This window comes from Thunnus maccoyii, chromosome 2, assembly GCF_910596095.1.
Source record: "Thunnus maccoyii chromosome 2, fThuMac1.1, whole genome shotgun sequence".
Taxonomy (NCBI): domain Eukaryota; kingdom Metazoa; phylum Chordata; class Actinopteri; order Scombriformes; family Scombridae; genus Thunnus; species Thunnus maccoyii.
The window spans coordinates 33,491,327-33,518,221 of NC_056534.1; the positions used below are offsets into that span (position 1 = coordinate 33,491,327).

Below are 26,895 nucleotides of genomic sequence, written 5' to 3' on the forward strand. Positions count from 1 at the left end.
AGTCTTGAAATTCTGTTAAGATACACAAAAAATCCTTATTGAAAGAGCGAACATAAAGAATACTATATATGTGTGTATGAGTGAGTGCGAAACTGATCCCTGTTTTAGCGCCAAGGCGTCCCCCACGCAACAACAGCAGTGATATTTATGAAAGAAAAGATGTGTTGATATCTGCATTGTTCTGTTACATCTTACTGCAGACACATACCTACTGCAGAGGGCTGAATCTAAACAATAATTACCATACCTGACTGACATACAGACAGACAGATGTATGGTATGTATGTGTGTCCATGTGTGTGAGATGTGAGAGTTTGCTGTCTGTCTTTGTCTTGCAATGAATCATGCATGAATCATACGATCAATGCGTTGAATCTCTCTGGGTTTCGGACTGATGGTTGGACGAAAAAAAAACGACATTTGATGACGTCACCTCGGGCTCTAGGTCGTCGCACCCCAAATGATTAATCAATTAATAATTGTTAGTTGCAGTCCAAATTATGTGAATGTGAGCAAGACAAAGAGGAAAAAGGAACAAAACTACATATTATTAAATTTAAATTTCATTGGAACTGAAAGAGTATAAATAATACGCTGTGAGTAAATACAATTTCAATTCAATAGTCGGCAAAATGATTTGTTAAGATCATTTTCCTCTGCAGGCAAATGTCTGGCATCTTTTGAGCTGAGATGATGACGTAGAGTCGAATGATTAAGGTGGGTGTATACTCAAAAAGGATTAGTTCATGCAACGAGTCATCCAACCTTGAAAGCAAAACTGTTTATGGGTGTTCAGTATAGCCACACTTGAAGGCAGAGTTCAAATTTTGCCTTCAAATGGAAGTAACAGCACACATTTATGGACAATCTTCCTGGAGGGTTTTCATTGTGTTGCACTAATTCGTACGCATGAAAAATGACAAATAAAATAGTTGCATGAAGAAAGAAATAAAATCAAGAGCTCAGGATTCATTCCTTGCTCACTTTCACACCTGCAAATTCATTCATGAAATGGGTGTGTGTCAGGATTTCAGTTACAGGATGCAGCCTCCCCCCAATTCAAGACTGTCCTCCCAAGAAAAAACGCCAGTATCAGCCACAAAACAACACAAACTCACATTCAAGAGTCAAAGCCCTCTAGTTGCCAAAGGAATTTTGACTGAAGTTGGGTTCCATTGTTATGGCGCCAAGTTCGTTAGGAAGGAGGTCAGGTTGGATTGATGGATCAACAAAATGTCGGACTTTAACACAAGTGACCAATGTTTGTTCCCCATTTCCCACCTTAGTGGTTATTATTGTAACCATGACGACATAGGCCCCCTAACCTTAACAAAGTCATTTGAACTTAAACCACAATCGTTCCCTGACGCTAACCAAGTTCATTTTGTGCCTAAACCTTCACCATTCAGTCATAACCATCGTTCTGGACGGCATGGACAAGCAACATATATTGTTTCAGGTGCTCTTTGACCATCCGACAAGCACATCTGATGGAGTATACCAGCGCCTCGCATATGTGTTTATGTGTGTGTGTGTGTGTGTGACAGAAAGAGAGAAAGAGAGATGCAAGTGCTGAAGGTAGGATGGAAAAAGTAGAGACATCAAAGAGCAGTGGAACAGAGAAACAGCTGGTCAATGTGTGTGTGTGGGTGTGTGTGTGTGTGGGTGTGTGTGTATGCATGCGTGCACATGAACACACCTTCAAAGGGGACCATAGATGTGCCAGCCCACCTGACTTCAAGCATCAGTATGGGGACACATACACTCTCATGCAAACACTCGTGCAAACACACAAACACACAGAGTGACTGAACGTTGTCTCTCTCTATCTCTCTCTCTCTCTCTCTCTCTCTCACACACACACACACACACACACACACTGTATATGCAAGCCCCACCTGTCACTGTGTCTGTGCATGTGCCTGCGTGTGTGTGTGTGTTTCTTGTCAGCAATTAAAGCACACAAAAGTCACACTCAGATAAATCACCAGTTCTGTGGATGTTCAGGGAGCGTACATGTCCAAACATGTGCAGGCTCAACGCACCACAGCTGGGCAGGATCGGCCTGGATTCAGCCTCTGTGAGGTGAGAACCAGGCTGGAGCAGGACAGTGGAAAGGACAGCAAAATGATGAGGACGGTGGTACATACAACAGTTTCTGCATTGCAGCTGGAGCGTTTTTGGAGCACTTTATTTGTCATGTGTAGAGGGAGTTTGTGGGAAACTTTTTGTCGAGAAGTCTAACATTAAAGTCCCAGTTATAGTTATTCCACAGGGGCATGTCCAAGTCAAGTCTGAAGTCGATGACACAAGTTAGATTGTAAGTCAACCCTTTTAGCTCTGAATGCTAATTACACGTGTTTTTTTTACATAACTAACAATAAGTCCCTTCAATTCAAAGAAGTAAATAATACATATTAAATATTCAAATTGTGTGGTGATGTAAATTCCAGGGTTTCACCACATCAAGACTTGAGTCTTGAATGTTTTTTTTTTCTTTAGGAAGTCAAGTCAAATCCTTGATGTGACTTCAGTCTAAAGTCAAGTCAGTTTTGTTCATACAGCCCAAAATCACAAATTAGTCTCAAAGTTTCATGCTGCAACTCTATTTCAGCCCTTTTAATCTTTTAACAAAAAGGAACATAACAGTATTATAATTATATGTCATAATGCCGATTAAAGATTTTGTTATGGTTCCTCATAATGCCTCAAATCCAAAGTTTCACTGTTCACTGTTCAACTGTTTTTGAAGCTCATCTTTGAAGTGTCATTTTTTTCTTCCCAGACATGGATCTCAGTCATGCCTCATCCAGTCCCAATCACCTGCACTTGGTGCAGCAAGAAGATAACACACAGGTCTGATAAGAATATTTCTCAATAAAGGAACTGCCGCCCGCTCACACACTCATCTCATTTAGTCGGATGAGAAGATCCATATCCCAGGATGTGCTTCCTTTTCTTTTTTCTTTTTTTTTGTGTTGCACAAGCTGTGAGGCTACATGTAGCTCCGTCAAGATGAACACAAAATGCTTTTTGACTACTCCGAATCTGTCAGGTGGGTTTACTCTCCCCTCCAGATGATAATAAATCTGAGTTGTAATGTGGAAGTCACATGATTTACAGTGTCATTTACAGCTTTGTGTACTGACATGACAAGTGCCAGAATTACTGAATGAGGCTCTTGAAGAGTGAACACTGCTTTCTTTAGCTTCCAAGATTTGTCAGTGAAGATCGAAAATATGATACACTGTCTCTCTGGAGAGAACGAGAGGGAGAGAGAGTGTGTGTGTGTATGTGTGTGTGTATGTATGTGTAAATGTGTAAAATTGTGTGTTTGCATGTGCTTGCCTGCACTCATGAGTGTGTGTAATTGAGGTATATCTAAGAACAACCTGAGCTGACAATGTTGTTTACCTCCTGGCAGGTCAAAGCAGCTTGGAAGTGGTAAGAACACACACACACACACACACACACACACACACACACACACACACACACACACACACACACACACACTAATTTAATAGAGCTTCAGTGAGGGAAGGAAACTCCCTGGCTTGGAAAGGCAGTGATCACTCATATCCTGATCTTCTGATAACAAAGTGTCTGTGTGTGTGTGTGTGTGTGTGTGTGTGTGTGTGTGCGGTTTGTGCACTTTTTCATATGCTTTCTATCGCCATAGTTACTGTCTGTATTTGTTCATGAGCACAGCTGCTACAGTACGTATAGGACAAGCATTCCATAGCTCTGCCGCTATTATACGCTGTACACACACGCACACGCACTGACAGACACACACAAGGTTGCTTTTTCCAAATATTGTCTGTCACCTCCACATGTCGTAACACCTCAGGTATGGATACTGTCATCACAAGCAAACACCTCTCCCTGTCTGTCTTTCTCTATTTCTTTGTTGAAGTCTCTCTCCATTTAAAGAGAAATCATTGGTGAGACAGTGGTGACACAACCGCAAAATAAGACATGATCAAATACCTTCTCTGTGTGTGTGTGCCTGCGTGTAGTACTTGACTTGAAGCTATGACCGATAAGTACAGGCTGCATGAGTTTTAACAGGAATCTTGTGTGTCCACTTGTGTGCATACATCCACGTGCAGCGCATACATGCTATACATGCACGCTATAATTTTATTTGGGCAATGCTTCCCTCGTTGTTATTTATTGTCATGTAAACACCTTAAACACGTAATCCTATTGATATTACGATGGTAATCTTGAAGTCTAGCTTCTTTTGGCTGCACCTTGAAGGTCAATGAGTGAACCTGAAGTAAACACACATGTCATAACAGAACGTGTGCATGTAGGCACCAAACAGCCTCCTGGACATGACTCGCAAATTATGTAAATAAACAAATTACTTAATTAATATATATCAGTATCAATAATGGATCACATAACTATGGGTGACGTGAGAGAGGTCACTGGCAATAACAAACCCACAGAGAATTATCACCAGACTGGTGTTACCCTCTGCTGGACTATTTAGCTGCTAAAGAGCCAGATATTTCCCTCAGGAGTGGGTGGAGAGCTAAACAGAGCTACTAGAAGACTGAATACTGGACTTACATTTATCTGGACATAAACACTCAAAATAAATTCTAATGTTGCTCCATGCCTGTTGGGTGTGTAAATAGGCTACTGTTTGCTCACAAATTCATCTTATCAACTTAATTGCATTTCCAGGTTCATATTTTTATTCAGGGGCTGCACTGGAGTATCTTTGCATGGTTAACAGTTCAAAAAACTCCTTATGTATCTTATAATGTTTCTTTATGCAGCCCCTCAGTTCAGCCTCTGTCTGAAACAGGCCGTTTTAGCTCCAGTCTCTTTAAGGCCGGCCTCCCGATGAGCCCACTCTGTTCTGATTGGCCAGCTTCAAGAAGCTGCTCCTCGACAGATTTTGGAGGCTCAGGAGGCGATGTAAACAAACAGCAGTAGTAGGATTTCACTTGTTTTCTTTGTTCTTTACTCAAAATGGAAACTTCTCAAATACATCCGTACATGTTTGAACCCAAATCTGATCAGAAATATGAGAGTAGACATGCGCAAACAATCTGACGTCATCATGAGGAGGACGGGATATAACATTGCAAATGAAGCATTCAGAGCAGGCTGAAGCCCTGGGCTTTTGACTTGCAGGGAGCATTTTTACATATGTTCACCTCAAGTTTTGGACCTTTGATGATGTTTGATATAGACATCCAATATTATAACAGTATAAAAATGACAAAAACACAAAAACATGATAGGTCCCTTTAAAAAGGTGTGGTAAAGGTAAGGAAGGGAGGTAAATATGTCAGTGTTTTGTTCAGTGTGTTTTGTTCACAGCTTGTTTCTGCTGCCCTGAAGGGGCCAGAAAGTTTGACTTGATACCAAATGCAGGTGTAAGATTAAAGTTAATCACCAGTACTCAAGTTACTTGTATTCATGTGAACATGATTAATGTTGTTAAAGTATGTAGGCTAGACGTTTTTGGCAATGTTGAACAGTTAATCCACCTTTTCAGGATTTCTGTCAGGGCTTCCCCAGGAAACTGTTTTCCAGAGGCGGCAAGTCATCCAGAGCCTGAAACATTTCAGCCTTAGTCAATAGTTGTCTGCCTAAATAATAGCCTCATTAAATATATTTGCTGTATGGTACAGCACTGCTCTTTTCTCCTGAAGTTGAAGTGGTCTTTATTTCAAGTGAGGTGGCCCACCTCTTCTATAAAATTCCTCAGGCAACCCTGTCTTTTCTTTTCATGCAGCACTGAACGGATATAGTTTCTGACATATTCATGAAAATCTACCTTGCTAAGAATAAAATCCATTATTTGGCATCTCTATTTTGGCATGATATTGTTGCATTCAATGTACTGCACTCTGTCAGAAGCTTTAATCCAGAAATATTCAAACAGCCAAGCAGCCAAACTCTGTCTGTGTGTAAGGATTAATCTTTTGTGTTTGTACTGACAGCTACATGTTTCATGAAATAGCAACAGATAAAAGCACTGTGGAGGGCTGCGTTGTTGGGAAGTCATGTTTTGTTCTTAAAATCTGGCACGTCTTCAGCCTGACCGCTGTCTACACCTCTCCTGGCTGAGAACAAAATACCACACACACACACACACATATGCACTCACACACTTGCCCTGAGTAAAGGTGCAATAAAACTTCCCTGTCAGTCTTTCATGTATGAGGCTTAAGAGCTGTCACACTAACAGGAGGAAACCACCACGCTTTGATAGGCCCTCCACGCTGAACAGAAATTGTGCACATATGGACGCACATGTACAGTTCATGTTCCATGCACACTGGTAAAGCAAAACACATGTTGAAACCTGATGTGACCATACCTGTAGGCAACTAAACATTAGGCAGCATTCAGACCAACTTAAAGGACCAGTCTATAGGATTTAGTGGCATCTAGCGGTGAGGTTGCGGATTGCAACCAAATTAATACCCCTCCCTTCACCCTCCCCCTCCAAGCGCGCAGGAGAATCGACGGTGGCTGCAAAACCTGCGGAAAAAAACGCCCTCTCTCTTGAGCCAGCATTTGGTTTGTCCATTCTGGGCCACTGTAGAAACATGGCGGTGCAACATGACGGGCTCGGTATGTAGATATAAAGGGTTCATTGTGAGGTAACACAAAACACAATGATTCTTAGTTTCAGGTGATTATACACTAATGAAAACATAATTATGAATATTATATTCCATTTCTGCCGATTGATCCACCTAAACTCTACACACTTGTCCTTTCAGCTCTGTGTTAAAAAATATGCAGCACTTTCACCCATTCATTCATTTTCATTGGTAAAAAATTGCAAATAAGCTGAACCTGGCTCAACTTTCAGCATAGCGTCATCTGGCAAGGCGCTGCGTTGGTTAACCAAATACATGCCAGAGCACATTCCTGGTGGATTACTTTGGACGTGGTTGCTGTATCTCTTGTGTTTACTTTGCAATTGTCACAATGAAAGACAAGACGATTGCAGCTGTGATAACTTTCCAGAGTTGCAAAATCCTGTTTCATGTCTCCCCGGTAGCTATAGGAACACGTCGCCACCAATGTAGCCCCATGCAGAGTTTTAACACAGAGCTGTTTAGTTTAAAACTCAAGACAGCAAGAAAAGTGCTGGAGTTTGAGGTGATTTTGATGTAGCAGGTTAGCTGGAGTCGGTATTGTAGGATCATATGACAAACACTGGTCCAAAGAAAAAAAAAAGGCTGCAAAATGATGAATAATCTTTTCTGAGCATGACAACGCCCCAAAATGTTTTATCAGAGTTTGAGTTTTTTGTCCGATAAAATTTTGTGAAATGTCTGATAGAGCCCCATCAGTAAATTATTTTCAGGTTATTCATGCATGAGAAAAACAAAAACATGGACGCCTTGGAAACTTTTCGATGTACACTTCAGTAAACAACTCTCATTGGAATGAATAGGGAGATAAGGAAGATAGGGAAAATATGTGTTTGGAGATTTGGATGAATCAACCATTTGAAGATCCTTGACAACTCTTACCAAAATGTTATGTTTCCATTTGACACATTTTTATCAATCATATCAAACACAAGAAAACCAAAACATAGAGAGAGAGAGGAATGTATGCAGAAAGTGGAGAAAAAAAAAGCTTTAGTGGAGCAGCAGCTCAGTCACACAGCGGGAGGACTGAGCCAGTGGATGCAAACCCACTTAGGATTGATTACAAATAGGATATAATCAATTCGACTCCAATTGAATTCACATCAAGCAGAGGGGAAAAGCATTTCAATAGAGGCAGCAGAGGCATTCTTCTCCTCCACCATTGATGGTTCGTTTGACACACATTTGTCATGTCGAGACCTTGTGGAGAATTCCTACCGAATATTCGATAGAAAATCCATGGCTTCTTACTCCCCTGCTGTTTCTGGAAAACCTCTGCTGTCATTTTTTTCTTGTTGTTTCTCATCAGTAGGGCTTTGTCCTCGGTTGCCATGCGGTGTCACCTGGGATGTTGGGTATAGCCTATATGATGACTATACAGTCTGTGTGGACTGAGCAAACACACACATACACAAACACACACATGCACACACACACACACACACCCCCCAGACGAACACACAAATGCTGTTCCATTGATCCGTTAATCTAGTGGGGTGGGGAAGTGCAAGACTCTCATTTAGTTAAAATCATTACCCCTCCCACAAGATAGATAGGGATAAAGGGATTTAGAGAGAAAGGAGAAAACAGAGGAGCTAGAGGGAGAGAGGAGGGCACATGAGGTGACAGGAAAAGATGAGGAAAACAGAGGTAGAGAGAGGAAATGAGGGATGAAGAGAAACTGAGAGACAAAGAGCAGCATGAAGGGCAATTCTAAAATTACCTTTTGCAAATTATGCTGCGCTCTTTTTTTTTTCCTCTCTCTCTAAAGCCTCCTGTCTTGCCTCTTTGCCCCCTTTTTCTCTCACTCACATCACACAAACACACACACACACACTGCAGAGAGGAGTGTTTTGCAGAGGGAAGTCTTTGCAGCGGTCGATAGCGCTTGGCGAGTGATCTATCGACAGAGCGGGAGCGTGTGAGAGATGAGTTCAATATACTTCAATTTAGCTCCACTTGCTTTAATTACTTCCACCCAGTGTGTGTGTGTGTGTGTGTGTATGTGTGTGTGTGTGTGTACCCCCAGAGGCTGAGTGGTGTTAGACTACCCGTGAAGGCTGATAATAAAAATATAGCTTTGGCCATTATTGAATCCAAGGTCTGCTGAGTATTTAGGAGGGTCCAGAGGGTTGTGACCCCCAGAGGTGAGAATTTAGGAGGGAAGTCATTATTTTAAAGAATACAAAATATTTCTGATGATATATGTCAATTTTATATTGTTTGTGATCTATATTTTTTGTAAAACAACAACATTTTTGCAGCTGCAAGATTTCCATAACCCAGAAAGACAAATAATGACGGAAAATGCTCTAATCTCACAGGCTTTATCGTGATCTATGAAGTGTTGGTTATGACCAGGATGGCTGAGTGGTTAAGGTGTTGCACTCAAGATTCAATGGACAAATGTCCCACTGCTCTGGCATAGGCTGGCATACTTGTGTGCACCAATGAGGATTTAGCAAAATTTCAATCGAAATGTGGTGAAAATTGTGAGGTTGTTGGGTTCTTATGTTGCCAATCAAATCTAATCCAACTAGCACATAAAGCATATTAGCTGACTTTTTCATTGTTCAAGTCTTAATGAATAATAAGGATGTTTTATTTCCTGAATTTTAACTTTGATTATTGCCCATTTAGTCATGAATATTTAATGTTACAGAAATGATGAAGTATCAGGGGCTGTAGTGGTAAATGAGAAGGTTCTATCAGCCTTAAATATTTCTTTACAAATGCTGCCATGCATGTTACACATCTCGTTATCTTTCACAATCTTTTTCTTTTGATGAATTCAATTGAATGACTGTTGCGTGTTGTGTGTTGTGCTAGCTTTTAAATAAATGTATGATTCATGAATTGGACATGTTTTGACATATTGTATACTGCACATGTGTGGGTTAAAATCACAGTTTTCTCTTCTTCCTCTAAGTTTTCTCTCTCTCTCTCTCTCTCTCTCTCTCTCTCTCTCTCTCTCTCTCTCTCTCTCTCTCTCTCCCTCTCTTTTCCTGTCTTTGTCTGGCAAGTTAATGGATGTTTCCACTGCTATTAAGAATTTAAGAGTGAATTTGTCTGTGAATCCATAGCATTGAGCGAACATGTCCTCCATAAGCCACATAAATGATTTTACACCACAAGGGTGGAGAACCACCAGGGAATAAGTGTCTGCTGTCTCATCTCTAATCCTGTCTATCCCTCCTCCACACTTCTTATTGGTTCAGTTCCCAATACTTCTTTTTCTGCACTTCCACTCTCACGCTAGCTGTCGTTCCACCTCTGGTGAGCTATTTGTTCATGGATGACAGGAGTATTAAAAGGAAAAATTCAGAAACATGTTGATTCAGACAGAAATTTTCATCTAGTTTGGAATTAAGTTCACACTTTTTCTCGGTGCAATGACACAGATGCTTCTAATCCACAGACCGAACAATAATTCAATATTTTTTGATTTCATTATTCATCAGACATTTGACTAGTGTTATTCTATATTTTTCTTACTGTCAACAATACCAAGGAAAATTCTAAAACATACAATGCATTAGTCTGTCTCTTCATACTTTCTGACTTCCCCACCATGTCCTTGCACTCAGCTCCAAGTCGGAAATCTTTAAAAAAAAAAAAAAAAAAAAGTACTACTGTACTGCACTGTAGTTTTAATTAAAGATACTCAAACAGGAGCAGATATTTTCAGCTGTGTATACACATTTGAATACCACATTTTTAAATATTTACGACAGCAGGAAAGTGTATTTGGGATCAGACATTAAACTACAGTTGTATTTCGAGTGCAACCGGCATGCTGATGAGATAAACATATGTGTGGACTTAACATTGAGTTAGTACCAGTAATGTGTTGTAATAAAAGAGAAGAAGATGTTAAAGTACCAGAGCTGCTGCAGCTGGATTGCCTAATAGTTGTTTTAATAATGTTCTAATTAGATATTTAAGATAATTTGAACTCATTTTACCATATTTTCGAATAAACATGTAACACAAAAATCTTGACGGATGAGTAAAAACTGTCTGCAATGAGAGATTTCCACACATCTTAGTTCAAAGGAGGAAATGAACTTAAACTGTCAGGCAGAGGACATGCAGCTTTGCCAGATTAGGTGGTTATTCTGCTTGAGTTCATCCAAACAATGAGCGTTTCCTGAACAGGTTTAAAAAAACACACAAAAAAAAACCTGTTACTGTGATTTCGCACCTGCAGGTTCAGCTGAGTTTGTTGTTAATTTTACCTGGCAAACATTCACCCGTAAGCATAATTCAGTCAACTAATCTAATTAAAGTTAGAAGGTAGAAACTGTTTGCAGCCACAGACAAGCCATTGATTTCATGTAGAACTTTTGCAGCATCAATTACGGTCTGTTGATATGTTTACTCAACTTAAAAGGGATTTATGTGCTGGCAAAGTGTTGTGACCTCAGGGCCAAAGAAAATCTTCACCTAATCTCACACCTATTGTATAATATCTGAAACGCATCGTGAGTGTTATAATCATCTTGTCAGAAAAGATATTATTCTAAATTCCTGAAATGCTGCTTTTTATAGACACAAGGTTTCTACTGAGCAGAAGTGAATATTAAAATTTTTTTAAAAAACATGCAATCCATAATCTATATATCTTGGTGTCTGACAGAACTAGCTTTCATTCTCTGGCCAATTTCATGTCCTACCCATGTTGTGTGTAATTTGTGGTTTTAAGGTTTGTGGATATGAGCTGAAGACAGTGGTTAGATGGGTATTTGACATGGAATCCGCGCTGTGCCTTCTGCTCGACATGTTCAACGACTGCTTCAGAACGGTCGATGATAACAGGGTTGAAAATATGTGCGCCGGTGTTAATCTTTCATCTGCAATATGTCAGGTAACACTCTTTCATTGAAACAGACCGAGAGAAAAACAGCAGGAGGGTGTGAGTGTGTTGGGGGACGTAGATCAGGTACACTTGGTTTACTTTAGCCTGTGATGTGGTTTGACTGTTTATTGTTGTGTCTTCGGAGTTAATTTACTGCCTTAATTTGAACCAGCTTCCTTACACTGTTTCAACTGTACTTTCTATTCTTTTAAGAAGTATTCTTTTTACATATTTGTAATAATGTGCAACATTTTTATGAAATACATTTATGCACAGTGTAGCTATCTATCTTAAAACAAGCTCTTGTGGTAATGCATGTAGTGACTGAACTCTTTCAGTAGCAAAAGTGGAAGTAGCTTCAATTGCTACTTCTGTAGGTAACTCTGTGATTAGCATTTCCAATGCAAACCTAGGTAGAAAATCAGAACTTTATACTTAACTGTTATCCAACAGCTTGTTGTATCTGCAAAGGCATTTTCAGGATCCTGCAGATGTCACAGGCCAATGTTTCGGCCTGAGAAGTGGACATAGCGTGCGTTCCAGTATAGCGGAAACTGTTTGAGAGGAGATCAGGGTGGACAGTTTGGTGTACAAAGCATACAACTTCAACACTGGAGAGTGTTTGGTTTGTGAATTGTCTCTAACCAACAGTCATAATTGGTTTCTTCCTACCACAAAGGGGATCTTTTCCTGTTGTACTTCAATGGAAGGATGCACGCAGGGCAGAATTCATCATGACATATTTGGTACATTTGAAAACTTTAGGATATTCAAAATAAATATGTATGAAATTTCTGTGGGTTTGAACAGTGCTTTGCTGCTAACGTTCTGAGAAACATGTTGCCATCGGTGGGTACGTCAGAGTTAAGAGAGCTTAAGTCATTTGTTAGTCAAAAGTTGGATGAGTTCATAGCTGTCTAATACATCTGAGAATTTAGGAAGGACACTTTTTTTTTGTCTGAATTCACCACAGCTGAGTCACTCCCACAGCACCACTAATCTCACGCATAGAGAGGAGATGACAGACGGTGTGCGCATATCGTAAGTGTGTGTGAGTGTGCGTGTCTGTGTTGACGACTGCAGGAAGAACACCTGTGTGGACTTGGCCAGTCGTAGATACGTACCAGCAGAGATCACTGACTTCTACACCTGCCTGTTGAGGAAAACAAAAAACCACACACACATGCACACACACATTTCAAGGCACATAAAAGGCACAGTGGCTGGAAAGTGTTTGAATTGTTTTCACACTGACAAATTCTCTAAAATGTCAATTTTGAAGGTACCTGAAGATGATTACACAACCATTCCTCCTTTGACATTTTTAACTTTTATCACAACACATTTAAAGCCATGTGGGTTAAAAGGTTTTGAGGATTTTCTTGTTGGACACCAACATGAGAAGATGTGTAATTTTTATGGATTTCTACTGGACAGCACACTAAAGAGACAGACCACAGGGGTGTGAGGAAGAGATGACAAGTTGTTTTTTTTTTTTACTTCTTTCCTGCTCTGGTTATCTCATCATGGACCATTACCTGCTGGATCTAACAGTGGAGGTCTCACCAGTCGATGGAAAACCCCACAGAGGACAGACAGAGAGTGGAGAGGGGGGTGGAGGCAGGGCACTACACACACACACACACACACACACTAAAACACACACAAGCCTTCACACATCAGTCAGACAGCCCTCTAGTCAGGAGAACCCCTGGCTCACCTTCACACAGATTTACAGATCACACACATACACACACACACACACACACACACATACACACCACACACACACACACAGAAGTTGTGCTGACATGAATCTATGCAGTCACTTTGACTCACATAAACATGCCCCCCCTCCTTCCCAACACACACACACTTCAAAGGAAGATTGTAACATGACAGGCTAGCAACACTAAGAACCCACATACAGGTTTTCTTTTGGTAATTCCTCTTCTCAGAAACCCACCTGTTTCTTGCAAACTTTCAAGTCATTCCTCTCTCCCTCTATCTGAGACACACGCTCAGTCAGTGTACATATGCTGGTACTCAGGAGCTGTCTTTCTGATGTCCTCTCCCTCTCATCCTACACTGTGTACCCCTATCAGAGGATTATGCCCACACTGAACCATGTCTTAACTAGACACAATGTAGCTACACCCCTGCCTGCACAACTGGGCAGATGTGAACCGCAGTGCTCTGTAATCTTATCTGAAACATGTTGCCGAGCCGATGAGCCTGTATGCAGGCACCGACCTCCATGGCAAAATCTCCTTGATGTGAAATGCAGCTGGAGACAGTTTGAAGACAAATCTGACACTTACCATCTGAACTGATGTATCCCAGTGTCAGACAGTGGTGGAAGAAGTATTCAGAACCTTTACTTAAAAGTAGTAATACCACAATGTAAAATTTACTCCATTATAAGTAAAAGTCCTGCATTCAGATTATACTTCAGTAAAAGTGCAGAAATATTATCATCTTTATGCAACTCCTCAGTTCAGCCTCTGTCTCATTACGGGCACTCTTAGCTCCTGTCTCTTTAAGAACCCCCTCACTCTGCTTACTCTGTTCTGATTGGCCAGCTTTCCGGAAGCCTGCCAAGGGGCAGCACACATTATAGTGTAAAGTTACCGCTGATGCAAACCCGACATTTCTTTCTTTACTGCTACAAATTAAAAGCTTTTAAATGATTACATAACAGGAGATTTTTATTGTGAAGAATTTACAGGAAATTAAATGTGTTCCTCTCAAAATTAGCAGAGCTTCATTAGCAGTGCTAAGATCAATCGACACAACAACAAGGTAAAGAAAGACTTGAGCCAGAAGACAAAGCTCTCAATTTACCAGTCGGTCTACATCCCAACCCTCACCTATGGCCATGAGCTTTGGGTAGCGACTGAAAGAAAGAGATTGCAAATACAAGTGGCCAAAATAAGTTTCCTCCGAAGAGCATCTTGGCTCAGATTTAGAGATAGGGTGAGGAGCTCGGACATCCGAGGGGAGGTTTGATGTAGAGCTGCTGCTCCTTCGCATCAAAAGAACACAACTAAGGTGGTTTGGGCACCTGGTTGCGTCCTGGACGCCTCCTTCTGGAGGTGTTCCAGGCATGTCCAACCGGTAGGAGACCCCAGGTCAGACCCAGAACACGCTTGACGGTGTACACATCTCCTCTGGCCTGGGAATGCCTTGGGATCCTCCAGGAGGAGCTGGAGGGCGTTGCCAGAGTGAAGGATGTCTGGTTTTTCTTATTCAGCCTGATGCCATTGCGACCCGGTCCCATATAAGCAGCGGAAAATGGATAGATGGATGGATGGATGGATGGATATTATGCACATTTACAAGTGTACTGGAATATCTTTGCATGATTTACAGTTCAAAAAACTCCTTATTTATCTTGTACAGGCCCTTTATGCAGCCCCTCAGTTCAGCCTCTTTCTGAAACAGGCTGTTTTAGCTCCCGTTTCTTTGAGGCCATCCCCCCAAGAAGTCCACTCTTTTCTGATTGGCCAGCTCTTGGAAGATGCCCCTCAGGAGACATCAACCAGTTTCAGAGGCTACGTGAACAAACCATGCAACAAACTATTGTAGTATTACTACTTTTTCTCATTTTTTACTTGAAATGTCAACTTGTCAGCCTGGGCTTTTGACTCACAGGGAGCATTTCTACATACATTAACCTCAAGTTTTGGGACTTTGACAATGTTTAACATACACATCCAAAATCATAACAGTATGCAAATAACAGAAAATCACAAAAAGCATAATATGTCCCCTTTAAGTACAGTACTTAAGTTAATGTATTCAGTTACATTCCACCACTGGTGTCAGACCAACATAGGCCAGATGTGTAAGGTCAGTCAGGATTTTCATTCCCATCCACAGTGTACAGAGGTCCTGTTGGTGCCACAAAGCGGGGTCCAAGCGTCACACTCCACTCGCATAAGCCTATAGAGCCTGTTAGAGTGCCTCGCCTGTGCGAAGTAGAATAAAGGTGACTACACATAACATGGAGGGTAAATTCCTGCATCACATGTGGTCCTCATGTAACTCTAGTCTTGTGTGAGCAGTAATTCAAAAGATTGACAAGTAACTGAGCCCTAGTAACTGAATTATGCTTAATCCAGTTTCACTCCAGTTTTAGATTACAGTTGAATGATTATAATTCTTAAAGATACACTGACAAACACAACGAGATTGACACAACAATCTCAAGTCAAGGTCTTTTTAGTAGCTGTCCTGGAGTTTCTGATTATATCTCCACCAGGAGATTGAGTTTGTCCAGATGTCTTGGATTTGTAGATTTTGTCATCTACCTGTTTCCAAAGTCAAGACTGAACTTCGACCCTCAACTCAGAAAAATATTCTGTTCACACTGCCATCAAGCTGTGTTCTTTGTCTTCAAGAGACTGCAAAACAATTATCACACACCTCGCTCGCTCATACCTGTCTTTCTCTGTCTTGCTGCATCATTTTCTAACACCATCACTCCTCTTTCTGTCTAACCTATTTCTTGTATATGTCAGAGTGACATCTGGACAAATACATCTCAGGTGTCATAAGAACAAGGGATGACTCACTCGAGACAGGCGGATGAAGAGAGCGATAACGGGATGATGAAGGGGAGGATGAAAGAGTGCAGCAGAGCACTCGGCCTGCCAGTCACTTGTCTAATTGTGGTGTCTGTCAGAGGAAGCGCGTGCTGACTCTTTACACGGATGACTTCATGTTATTTTTCTCTTCCTTTCCCATTACTCCCATCACTCTATTTGTTTTGGATGAACCGTACTCTTAAATATTTGTCACCTCCCTCTCTCACTTGTTCTTTTCCACTGTCTCCCTTCATGTCCATGTGTGTGACATATTTCTTTAAAAGGGTAGTTTAAATGGAAAAAACAAAATATCCTTTCACTTATTTCATCTACAAAAAATGTTTTAACTGCTTATAGAATATGGATTTTCATTAATAGCAATCGAAACTGCACAAAGGAAGGATATGGAAACACTTAAAATGAATTTTTAGTAAAATAATGAAACTCATTTCTCATTCTTTAAGGAATTCAAGAAAATCATACCTTAATGTGAAGTATTACACTCATGTTTGTGTGTGTGTGTGTGTGTGTGAAAGGCTTTGAATGATTTGGAGGTATGCGTTTGAATGTGACATTAATAACGCATGGAGGTGTTTGTAGCGTCATGGTTATTTCATTCTGTCAGTCCAAGTCCAGCAGTTAAAGACAGTTTGCAGCTTCAGCTGTGTGTAACTGTAATTGAGCCTGATCTCTTTGCCTCCCTGGATGGTGGCAAAATATATATATCTCAAAGAACGGTCCTTTAGTTATTGGTACTGCTGTAGTGGGTGGGGAAAGTACAGCATGCAACCTAGCAATCTATTTTTATGTGGATCTGCTCTTTTTGCTTTGTTTCTATAGGCTTGGTTTGGAGCTACCAAATGACACATCACTTGTAGCAATATCTAACCTGTAACAAGGTGACCATATTGTAGCTCCACAGTCCTTGTCAGTGACAGCTTCAAACAAGAAGCAACTTGTATTAATAAATGTAGGACTGAGCCATATCTCAGCAGAACAGTACAGAAGACCCAGTCTTTATAATTTGTTTAATCAATCCATCCTGTAATTACATTATCAAGCTAAAATGTTCCTCTGAGTGTTTGCACAATGCTTACCAACACATTGGTAGTTGTAGCTACAGTAGTTGTCTAAACAGTCAAAAGATGGAGGACTTGGCTGGAAATAATGGAATATGTGCCAGCCAATGATACTGCTTGACTTTGATGCATTAAAGTACAAACAAGATGCGAAATGCTTTGTTTCACCGACCGACCTCACGGACATCATCAGCCAGGACAAGTCCGACAGCCAATCGATCATAAATGGATATAGAGAGAATTCGATATGCAGGTTTGTGCTGTTTGTACTTTGAGATACGGATGACTATATTAAAGGGTCGCTTCACCAATATTACATGCCAGAGTCAATTTCCTAGTCGCAGGGAGTACTTCTCAGTCTGTGAAAAGTTGTATAATGTGCTCCGTGGCTTTGGAGGAGCTTTACAAAGTTTGAGAAAATGACTCATCACTTGAGCAGCCTTAGCTTGGGATTGGAGATAACTCATTTTTAACAGAAAGCTGTAAATTGTAGGATACAGGGCTTTGGGGTGTGACTCAATGCCGGGATGTCTCGGCATCTGTTGCATCAATTTGGACCACTCTTTCCCCCAACTTTATGAGTGCAAGTGCCATTTTAACCATGTTTAAAAACTGCACTGTGCTGTTTTTGACTGGGAAAGGATGTTTTTTTCTCTCACTCATATCACTGATTTTGAAGCTAATTATATCCTAGAGATACAATGCTTTTAAAGTCCCACACTGTGAACAAAAAGTCAAGAAAAACTGACATGAAAAGTACATCCTTCAATCAGTCTGTGAGAATGCTACATAGCAGAAAACACCATGATGACACACAAATTGAAAAATCACAAAGAAATCTCTCATGGCTTGTTTTTTTTTTTATTTTTATTTTATCTCATACCTGTAAAAATATATTCTCAAAATAAATAAATATATGAAATAAATATACTGTATGTCCTAGGAAACAAAACCTCATAAATAAGAATAAAATCTGTCAACAGGTTTGAAAAGGTGTCGTTGTCGCTTCGTGTGTTTGACTGCAGTCAGAATTCCTTCACTGGGTTCTAGAATGAGTCTCTAGAGTTCCAACAGAACACACAGTATTCCGCCACAGGACACCACAGAAGAAGTCCTCTATATAAAACTCCATCGAACCAGTTCTTCTTCTCTTATTCCTCATGCACTTTGTAGAAAAGTTACATTTTCTGAGCAGCGTCTGTCTTTGGAGCGATTTCAAACAGAGTCCATCCACTTCAGGACAACAGTCAGTTCAATACAGGTGATTGCACCAGCTCTCAGAACATTTTCCCAAACCAAACATGGCTCCTTTCCAGTGCATGAAACTACCTTTTTGTGTAAACCAGCCACACCGTATAGTGGATTATGCATTTTAAGAAATAGTTTACTTAGCAGCCACAGTAGTGTTTAGAATAAAATAAAAAGGCCTACTGAAAACAGTGGAAATGACAAGACGTACCAGCCAGAGCAGAAAAAAAGGTACTAGCAGCTGGTAGTTAATCTCAACTATAAGTTCCACACTTTTGTCCCCTTGAACATGCAGTTTTGACCAGTAGGTAGTTGGATTTAAGAAATGGAAAGTCAAAGGAAATCCATCTGTTTGGCCACCAGGGCCTCTGCATAGGCCAATAAAGGGACAGTATTGGGGGAGCAGGTAGTGTCTTCACATCTTCCCAGATCCCTGGTGCTTTTCAGTCAAACTCTCTGGCCGGTCTGGTTCTTTCCTCCATGCCAGCCGTGGGGAGTGTGGATTTGGTGCACTTCATGTGATCCCATTTTGTCCAGATCCACAAGATCTTCCACCTCCCTAAAGAAGGGGGTCGAGGTTAGGTGCACTTGGATTGCTTTTCAGCTCAGACTGACTCTGAGGGGTTAACACCCCTTCAGTTTCAGCTCTGGCCCAGTATGTCCCTGTACAGCTCCGGTACCCTGTCCGGGTCTACGGGCCTCGGTAGGAAGTGAGTGAACCTCTGATGCCGCCTCGACCTTGTTCCATCCCGGGACGTCCCATCTTTGTTTAGAGCAACAAAGTAAAATGCACCTTTTTCTCCGTGCCGGTAGATGTTGGAGGAGTAGGTGTTGTACCAGTTTTCTTCAAACTGCTCCCTAAAAACACATTCTGCTGACAGCTTATCCTGCAGAAAGAAAAAGAAAGAGGAAAAGTCAGTTTTATGGTGCAAAATGTGCCACCTGCTGGCAGCGAGATATACATCTGATATGTTGAGTGTGCCGTAGTTCGAAGGACACATCTGTTTAGTGCATGTTCTATAATGTGTACTCACCGATCCGTACAGTTCTCCCTTGCTGTTCATGGCGAGGTAGAGACCACTGTCCACCCCTCTGATGCTGACCAGTCCCACTGCTAGACTGATAAACTCCAAAATACCTGCAACAACACACACATTATATTACATTAGATTACATCACATCCAGACACTTTTTTTCCAAAATGACACATCATAAACACATTCAAACTCCATCTCATGGCACACATGTATTGAATCTTTGAAGTACTGTGCACAATATGACTTAAGATCTGCCACGATTAAGAGCTCCACTGCTACCTGTACAATATCCTTCTATATCACATATTTGTCCAATACTTTAGATTTACCAATCAAACCGCACATGAAGCAGGCTGACTGTCAGACCAAACTTCACCTGCACTCAAAACAAGAAAGTCCAGTACATTTAACCAGCTGACTCTGACAAGCAAGGCTGGGTGTCTGGTATGGCCTCTGGCGTGAAGTTACATCCAAGTCTCAAATGGAATGAATCAAGTGCCAGAAGTGCTACAGCCTCGCAGCAGTAAAATAAATCTCAGAGCGGTCTACTTTTGATCTGTAAACTGCAGCTGTTTATCTTGATAACTAAAGATTAGCCAGTAAATTCAAGAAAAAGCTTTTAATCTAATCTCAAAGAGGAAATGTGGTAGAAATGTGCAAACATAAAATACTCCTGTTGTCACACCTGGCAAGCTTTTTCCAAAAATAAATAAATTCAGTTTCGTTAGATGCATTACATCTACTGGTGGCAACACTGACTACAGCTTAGTGTAGCAACAGCAGCAGCAGCAGCTGGCATCACAGTAGTAGTAGGCTGCTACATATATTATAAGCATCTGATTATAGTAGTCTGTATGGCTTATTATCATGCGATATTAATAGGTTACATGATTATATAAAGTGGGTGCACCAGTGGGTGGTGATGCAGTGATGATCCCCCAATGTCGTGAGTTTGAACCACCAACACCACCTTCTCTTATTTGCCCTTTTAAATCAAATATTTCACTAGTATGATGCAAATACATTAAGTTGAAAACATTAAACTAATTACACACACACTCTCTCTTTCAATGTGTGTGTATGTGTGTGTGTGTGTGTGTGCCTCCACCATAAGGATACCTGTCAGCATGTTACAGAGCCTATAGCATCCACACTGGGATAGTAAATTGCTATTCTACTCATATTACTGCTATTACTATCACTTCTGCTAATATTAATAGAAAATAAAAATAAGAGTTATGTAATAATAATACACTGTAAAGAGGTCTGTACCGAATCTGCTGTGGTCCTTCCTGGTGCCCTGCACGGTGCCGTCAGGACGGATCTCCAGGTGGAAGCCGGTCCTGCAGTAGAGCTGCCGCCGCCTCAGAATCCCCTTGAGATGGCTGAGGTCGGCCAGGCTCCGGGACAGCCTCTCCGCGGACACCAGGTGCTCCTGCTGCTGCCCCTGTCCCCCCATCATCAGTCCGGTCACCGAGTCCACCGCCCCGGCTGGGGTGAGAACGAAATGAGAGCCAACGGGAGCCGGAGCGCCACCCGCGGGGCCAAAGCTGTCCAGAAATCCGTTGAAGCTCCCAACCTCAGCTGCTGCCCCCATCACAGATAAGACACCCGATCCGGTTTACAGCACAGGAGATCCAAGTCGAGATCCAAGTGATGAGCAGAGAGTCTCGATGTGAACCAGCGAGCAAGGGTCAGCCGGTGAAACGGAGAAAAAGAAAAGTTGGACTGAGGGCGGACAAAAAGAAAAATCCCCAATGAGTGCGCGTTTTGGCGCAGTCTCCAGCAGTGTTAATTAGACTGTCATCTGGTTAAACTCCCGCGTTATCGTGATGTATGCAGGTATCCCGGTTGCAGCAACGCGTGTCCCTTCTCCTCCTCTCTTCTGCTATTTATCCCTCTCTCCTCTCCTCTGTCCGCTCCCTCTCTCTCCTCTTCACCTCGGGATACTCCCCTTTGCTCCGGTGCACATCAGGGTTTTCCTCTCTCTCTCTCTCTCTCTCTCCCTCTCCCTCTCTCTCTCTCTCTCTCTCTCTCTCTCTCTCTCTCTCTCTCTCTCTCTCTCTCTCTCTCTCTTCTCCTCCTTCTCGTTACCTCCTCAATTCACTTCTTCCTCTTATTTCTGCGGTACCCTCTGCTCTCTCAGCTCCTCCAGCAGCAGCAGCAGCAGCATGAAGCGCATGAGACCGGTACTACTGCACTCCACATCTATATAACATACTCCTCAGCTATATAAATTCACCCCGAGTTGCCTTTTATGCAAATGCGTCCCGATCTCCTCCCTTTATGGCGCATTTCTGTTCCCGTTTGAAAAGGAGCCCCTTCATCCCCCTGCTCGTCGTTCTCCTGTCTCACCTTTGATGTTCAGTTTCAGTGGAGAGAGCGCAGGGACTTAGAGAAGAAATTAAAAACTACTAATGGAAATTTGCCTGACATGCAGCTAACGGATTAAAAGAAGCTCAGCGTGTTTATGGGCACTTCAGCGGGCCAGTTTAAACTGCACGAGTGTTTGTGAGAGTGCGCAACTCAGAGCTGCAACCTGTGTGTGAGATGGACACGGAGCGAATGAGAGAGTGTGTGTGTGTGTGTGTGTGTGTATGTCAAACAGCATGAAAGTGATATTGCCATTACCCTAAACGCTTTACAGCCCCACGCCCCCCATTTCGAAATGACTCAGGTGCGGCGGAGAGAGAAGGAAAGCCCCCATTTGCGTAATTTTCGCACTCGGTTGTTGATTTATGGCCCCCGTTTTATGTAAGCCAGCCGCACGTTTACAGCGCCCGCACAGACACACAAAAACACAGTTGCACACACACGCACCCACACACACACCTGTGCAAACGACATCACTTGACTGTCAATCCCGTCATTGATCTTTCCAAGATGCTTTGAACAGGAGCCCATATATCCTTAATTGTGGTCTTAAAAGACGAATCAAAGACACAGAGGCTTCAAAGTGGAGGGATCTTGTAAGGGGATCAGGCAATAACAACCTGAAGAAGGGAATATACCTGTTTGAACTGCAGGCTTAGAAAATACCCCGACACTTGACACTTGGAGGACTTGAGAAAAAAAAACCCTCAGTAACTGTTAATTCTTTATGTAAATAAATTGTCATTTCATTGATCATAACTTTGAACACATTCCGCTGACCATTTAATATGTCACGTACATGCAAGAAAACACAGAATAGAGATTTTCGGTTTAATTTGATTTACATCATACATACATTAGCCTATTTTTTTATGAATATTTACATATAGCAGTGATGTAAAAATGAAGATAAGATAATAAATTGATTGTATTGCTGGTCTGGTCTGTTCACATTTATTTGCATTGTGGTCGCATGTTAATAAAACTGTGGATTGTCAATTAATAATGCAAGATTGGGCTACCAACAGAAGTCATCCAGTCCAAATATGGGGTTTTGACTTGAAGCATTCACAAAATATGACATCTTCTTCATGCATATACCTTACTGCTCACTCAGATCTGAGTCGCTTGGCCACATAGGGTCAAATGTGCGGTCCACATGCTTTATATGGACAATGGTTTTCTCTGAACAGGGGCACAGGGGCCCGTGTTGTAGCCTATATGGCATTGATTTTGGCAGCTATACAGACACGCGCTCGCGCACACAACGCACGCGCACTCACAGCTGCCCCCTCCCTCGGGAGTCGCATTGATAAATGAGTTGAAGGTGCAGAGGTGTGTGTGTGTGTGTGTGTGTGTGTTTGTGTGTGCGCGCGCGTGTGTGGTCGCTATAAGCAGGTCATTTTGCACTCATGTCGATTTCTCTAGCGTGACAGAAAGACAAGAGTGTATATTTTTATATATTGTGATTATGTTGTGTGGTTGTTCTCTGTCTTTTTACTCCCTCTCTCTTTCTGTGTGTGTATGTGTGTGTTTAAGTGAGACAGACAGACAGACAGACTCAGAGGGCATCTATGTGTGTGGCGTGCGTCCTTCTCCCTTTTTCCCTCGGTTCATTAGTATTTATGACCATCAAAAAGAACTTTTTTTAAAGGAGACAGGATTGATCGGAATCGCCTGCAGGCTGATCGGATCCTGATGTATTGGATATCGACCCGGCCACAATGAAGATGTCAACTACAACGCCGCATTTCCACGCGCACTTACAAGGTGCAAGTGAACAGTTCCCAGGGTCACATGGTTTGCTTTAAAATATAATTTCTTGGTTTACTGCTTTGTTTCTGACAGGGACAGAGAGTGAAACCAACCATGTTGCCATCATTGCTGTATGGAGGAGGAGAAGGAGGAGGTGGAAGCCCCCAGGGTTATATCCTTACCCCACCCTGCATCCACCCACACACATACACACACACACACACACACACACACACACACACACACACACACACACAAAGAAATTACAACCTAATCGAATGCCTGGATAATGGAATAACTGAATAAGTAGCCTAGAGGTTATTAATGCAAGTTGTTTCCAGTCTGGGGGACTCCAGCGGTCTTTGAAAGCTGCATCCAGAGGGCCCCCATCAAAATGAAGACTTTCATCATAATTTCTACTATTTGCCACTTAGAAATTACACTTAGAACTTACCACTATTACATCATAGATAGGCCTTGAGTTCAAAAATCAGCAAATGCTTTTGTCCTGTATTGGACAAACTGCTGTCAAATGAAGGTGTTGTCCAGGATCTAATGTTTCTCTGTTTGGGGCCTGATTACATGTAAATGGCTGAAAAAGATTTGATTAAACAATGATTAGATGATGGAGTCTTTGTCAAATAAGCCAAACTGAATGGGGACTTTCAACTTCTGAAAGGTCATCATCAACCAATTAGGGAACCTACTGTTATGATTAGTCACCATAACAAGCTAATCTTTGGGTTGTGAGCAAAATAGAAACCAAAGGAACAAATTAAGGTCTTAATAGGTATATTCAATCTTTAAAAGGGTTTATTTCTACCAAGAGGTTTTGATAGTCCTTGTTTGATCTGTTTTCAACTTTTGGCTAAATGCAGCTTATAGGTTAGAGTGATCCACCATGCTTCATGTGTGAACAGGTGACAGGCCCATCTATTAGACTTCTCTCCTTTATTCTCTCAGCATCAAAGTCATGAGAAAAGCCCCATCAGGTTAGCATTAGTCCTACATGTAAAGACTTAAATGGAGAGTTCATCTTTGATATTCGTTTGATATCTGCTCTCCATTGGCTGCTTTGATCCTGTACTTCCCACTAGACATTTGATACCACGTTGACCCTCAATGAAAAGTGAAGATTGACAAAATGTTGACATCATTGGTCAGTTTTAATTTTCCCCGTGTAAACTGAGATGTCTTTCATGTCGATTCCAACATGATATAGTAGACTTTTAACAAATGCTGTGGCTTTTGAATGTGATAGATTTTGCATGTGTGTCTCAGTTTGGCAGTTTGTCTTGGTTGTAGCCTATGAGGTGGTGAAAAGTACATTTACTCAAGTGTACTTAAGTACACTTTTGATGTACTTGTACTTGAGTGTTTCCATCATACTTCCTCTACTTCACTACATTTCAGAGGGAAATATTAAGTTCTACATATAAAACATCATATCAATTTAAAATGTGATGCATTGTTATAGATTAGATAGATTGCTTCTTTGCGTTCTTTAATTTTCACCAGTTACAACATGAAAATGCTGATTACACAGTAACATCAGTAATAGCCTAATATTCTAACAATATCATGTTTAATATTGTAATTCTGACAGGGGCATTTTTGCAGTAGTGACAACTTTTTATATTTCATGTACGTTTTCTTCATCATATTTCCTTATGTGTACTTCAAATTTCATTGACAAAAATTAAATTATTGAATAGCCTATAGACTTTTACTTATAATAGTGTTTTTACATTGTTCTGGCTGATTAGGAATACAATTTTTACTAACAGTAGTAAAATATCTGAATATGAGCTTCTATCACTAGCAGTTAATGAATAAAAACAACATTAAAAAAATCTCCACTTGATTAATTACACTTTTAGATATTCATTTATCAGTTTAATTTTTTATATTATATTGATTTATATAAATTTGATGTATAGACTATATGCAATTTTAGGCTACCGGTTTATCATTAGTTAAATTCTATGTATATATTCTACAATATAAACTGATGGCTGATGTAAACTCGCACAGATTCACCTTTGATCACATCACTGTTAATAATTCTCTGTGGTTCAAATTAATTACTGACTTTGACTCAGAAGCATCAAATCCTCTCCACTCTGTACTATAGATGTATAACCTTAATGCTGCCAACTGGGGTAGCCACAGACCCCAGAGGTTTACTTTTTGTCATATCTCACAGGTGTTTTATTCTATCATTCCAATTTTCAATGAATTTGACAATCATTTTGTTCCTAATGACTTCATATCATTGTTTTCTATTTCTGTTTTAATTAGTGCTTTTTTAAAAATACCAATGTATTGGCGTCATGAGGAACCCCACCCAATTCAGTTTTAATAGATGGAACTATTTATTGAGTTCATGTTTGCCATGGCTCCTAATTTAAAGTATTACACACTATCAGGGGTAGGAGCATTCTGTCATTTTGAAGACTTTGTGGAAAGATTGTACTTGGGATAAAAGCTGCAATTTGTAGGCTATTAAAGAAAAGTATATATTATCATTGTACACAATATGCAAATTATCTGTAACTTTCCTAAATAATAAAAAAATAAATAAAATAAAATAAAAAAAAATAATAATCAGTTTTTTTTTTTTTTTTTTTTTTTTAGATGACATTAATTACATAACTAATCATGTTTTGAGAAGAAATAAGTTACTATTTTGCTATGATGGTTGTTTCTTGCAGTAGTTTATTCTTAGGGTCCCCAGGGACCTCAGTCGGTTTGTATGTTAAATATGTTGTTAGGATGAGGGTTAATAAGACCTGCTTCATCCATGCTCTGCTCTGTGCAGGACTTTGCTCTCAGCCTCAGCATCAACCGAGCGGCCGGCCGCACATCTCGCGATGAAAGCAACGCGATAGTTTTGCTGCTGCCCGCAAAGTTATAATCACGGCAGCGCAGCAGCAGAAACAGAAACAGCAGCAATGGCCGCTTTCCGCAGAGTGGCAGCGCTGGCAGGTAAAATAAACGTCTGGTCGGCGGCGAGAAACGAGTTTGTCGGCGGTCAGACGGCCGCTGTAGGACGGACACGGAGGTGTCTGGCTGTCGGGATGTGTCTTGCAACCGGAGGCGCCGTGGCTCTTTACTTGTACAACGATATGACGAGCGGCGGAGGCAGGAAGAGGATGGGGAGGCACCGCATCAACGGTCTGCTCCCGTCCATCCCGACCGTTGAAGCCAAGGAGAAGGTGGGTGTCCGACTGAAACTGGGGGGGCTGTGATCGGTGACGGTGGCATGGAGGCTGTAGTGACACGTAGCGACTTGGTTAGGCTACTTGAAGA

General features: G+C 41.2%; 2 protein-coding genes across 6 annotated transcripts in view; one reads left to right on the top strand and one right to left on the bottom strand.

Annotated features, from left to right (window-relative positions):
* Positions 1–18,081: 18,081 nt before the first annotated feature.
* On the bottom strand, positions 18,082–21,416 carry LOC121883727 (fibroblast growth factor 20-like). The gene is made up of 3 exons (XM_042392174.1): positions 20,728–21,416; positions 19,453–19,556; positions 18,082–19,305 (listed from the first exon to the last, which is right to left on the bottom strand). Exons 1-3 carry the CDS (start codon positions 21,050–21,052, stop codon positions 19,060–19,062), a joined length of 675 nt encoding a protein of 224 aa, XP_042248108.1. The 5' UTR covers positions 21,053–21,416; the 3' UTR covers positions 18,082–19,059.
* Positions 21,417–26,493: 5,077 nt separating this feature from the next.
* The window catches only part of LOC121906742 (calcium uptake protein 3, mitochondrial-like), a 38,983-nt gene continuing 38,581 nt past the window's right edge, over positions 26,494–26,895 (top strand). For all 5 annotated transcript variants that reach the window (XM_042425793.1, XM_042425822.1, XM_042425814.1 and 2 more), the window contains exon 1: positions 26,494–26,801. In XM_042425793.1, the coding sequence (XP_042281727.1) occupies positions 26,538–26,801 (264 nt within the window). In that variant the 5' untranslated portion in view covers positions 26,494–26,537. The remainder of the gene's footprint in view (positions 26,802–26,895) is intronic.

What these genes read in the sequence shown, in the direction of transcription:
- LOC121883727 (XM_042392174.1), bottom strand. Translation starts at nt 21,052, where the DNA reads ATGGGGGCAGCAGCTGAGGTTGGGAGCTTCAACGGATTTCTGGACAGC. An exon ending in GAAGGACCACAGCAGATTCG is followed by an intron (nt 19,557 to 20,727) that starts GTACAGACCTCT and finishes GTGTTGTTGCAG; the next exon opens with GTATTTTGGAGTTTATCAGT. An exon ending in AGGGAGAACTGTACGGATCG is followed by an intron (nt 19,306 to 19,452) that starts GTGAGTACACAT and finishes TTCTTTCTGCAG; the next exon opens with GATAAGCTGTCAGCAGAATG.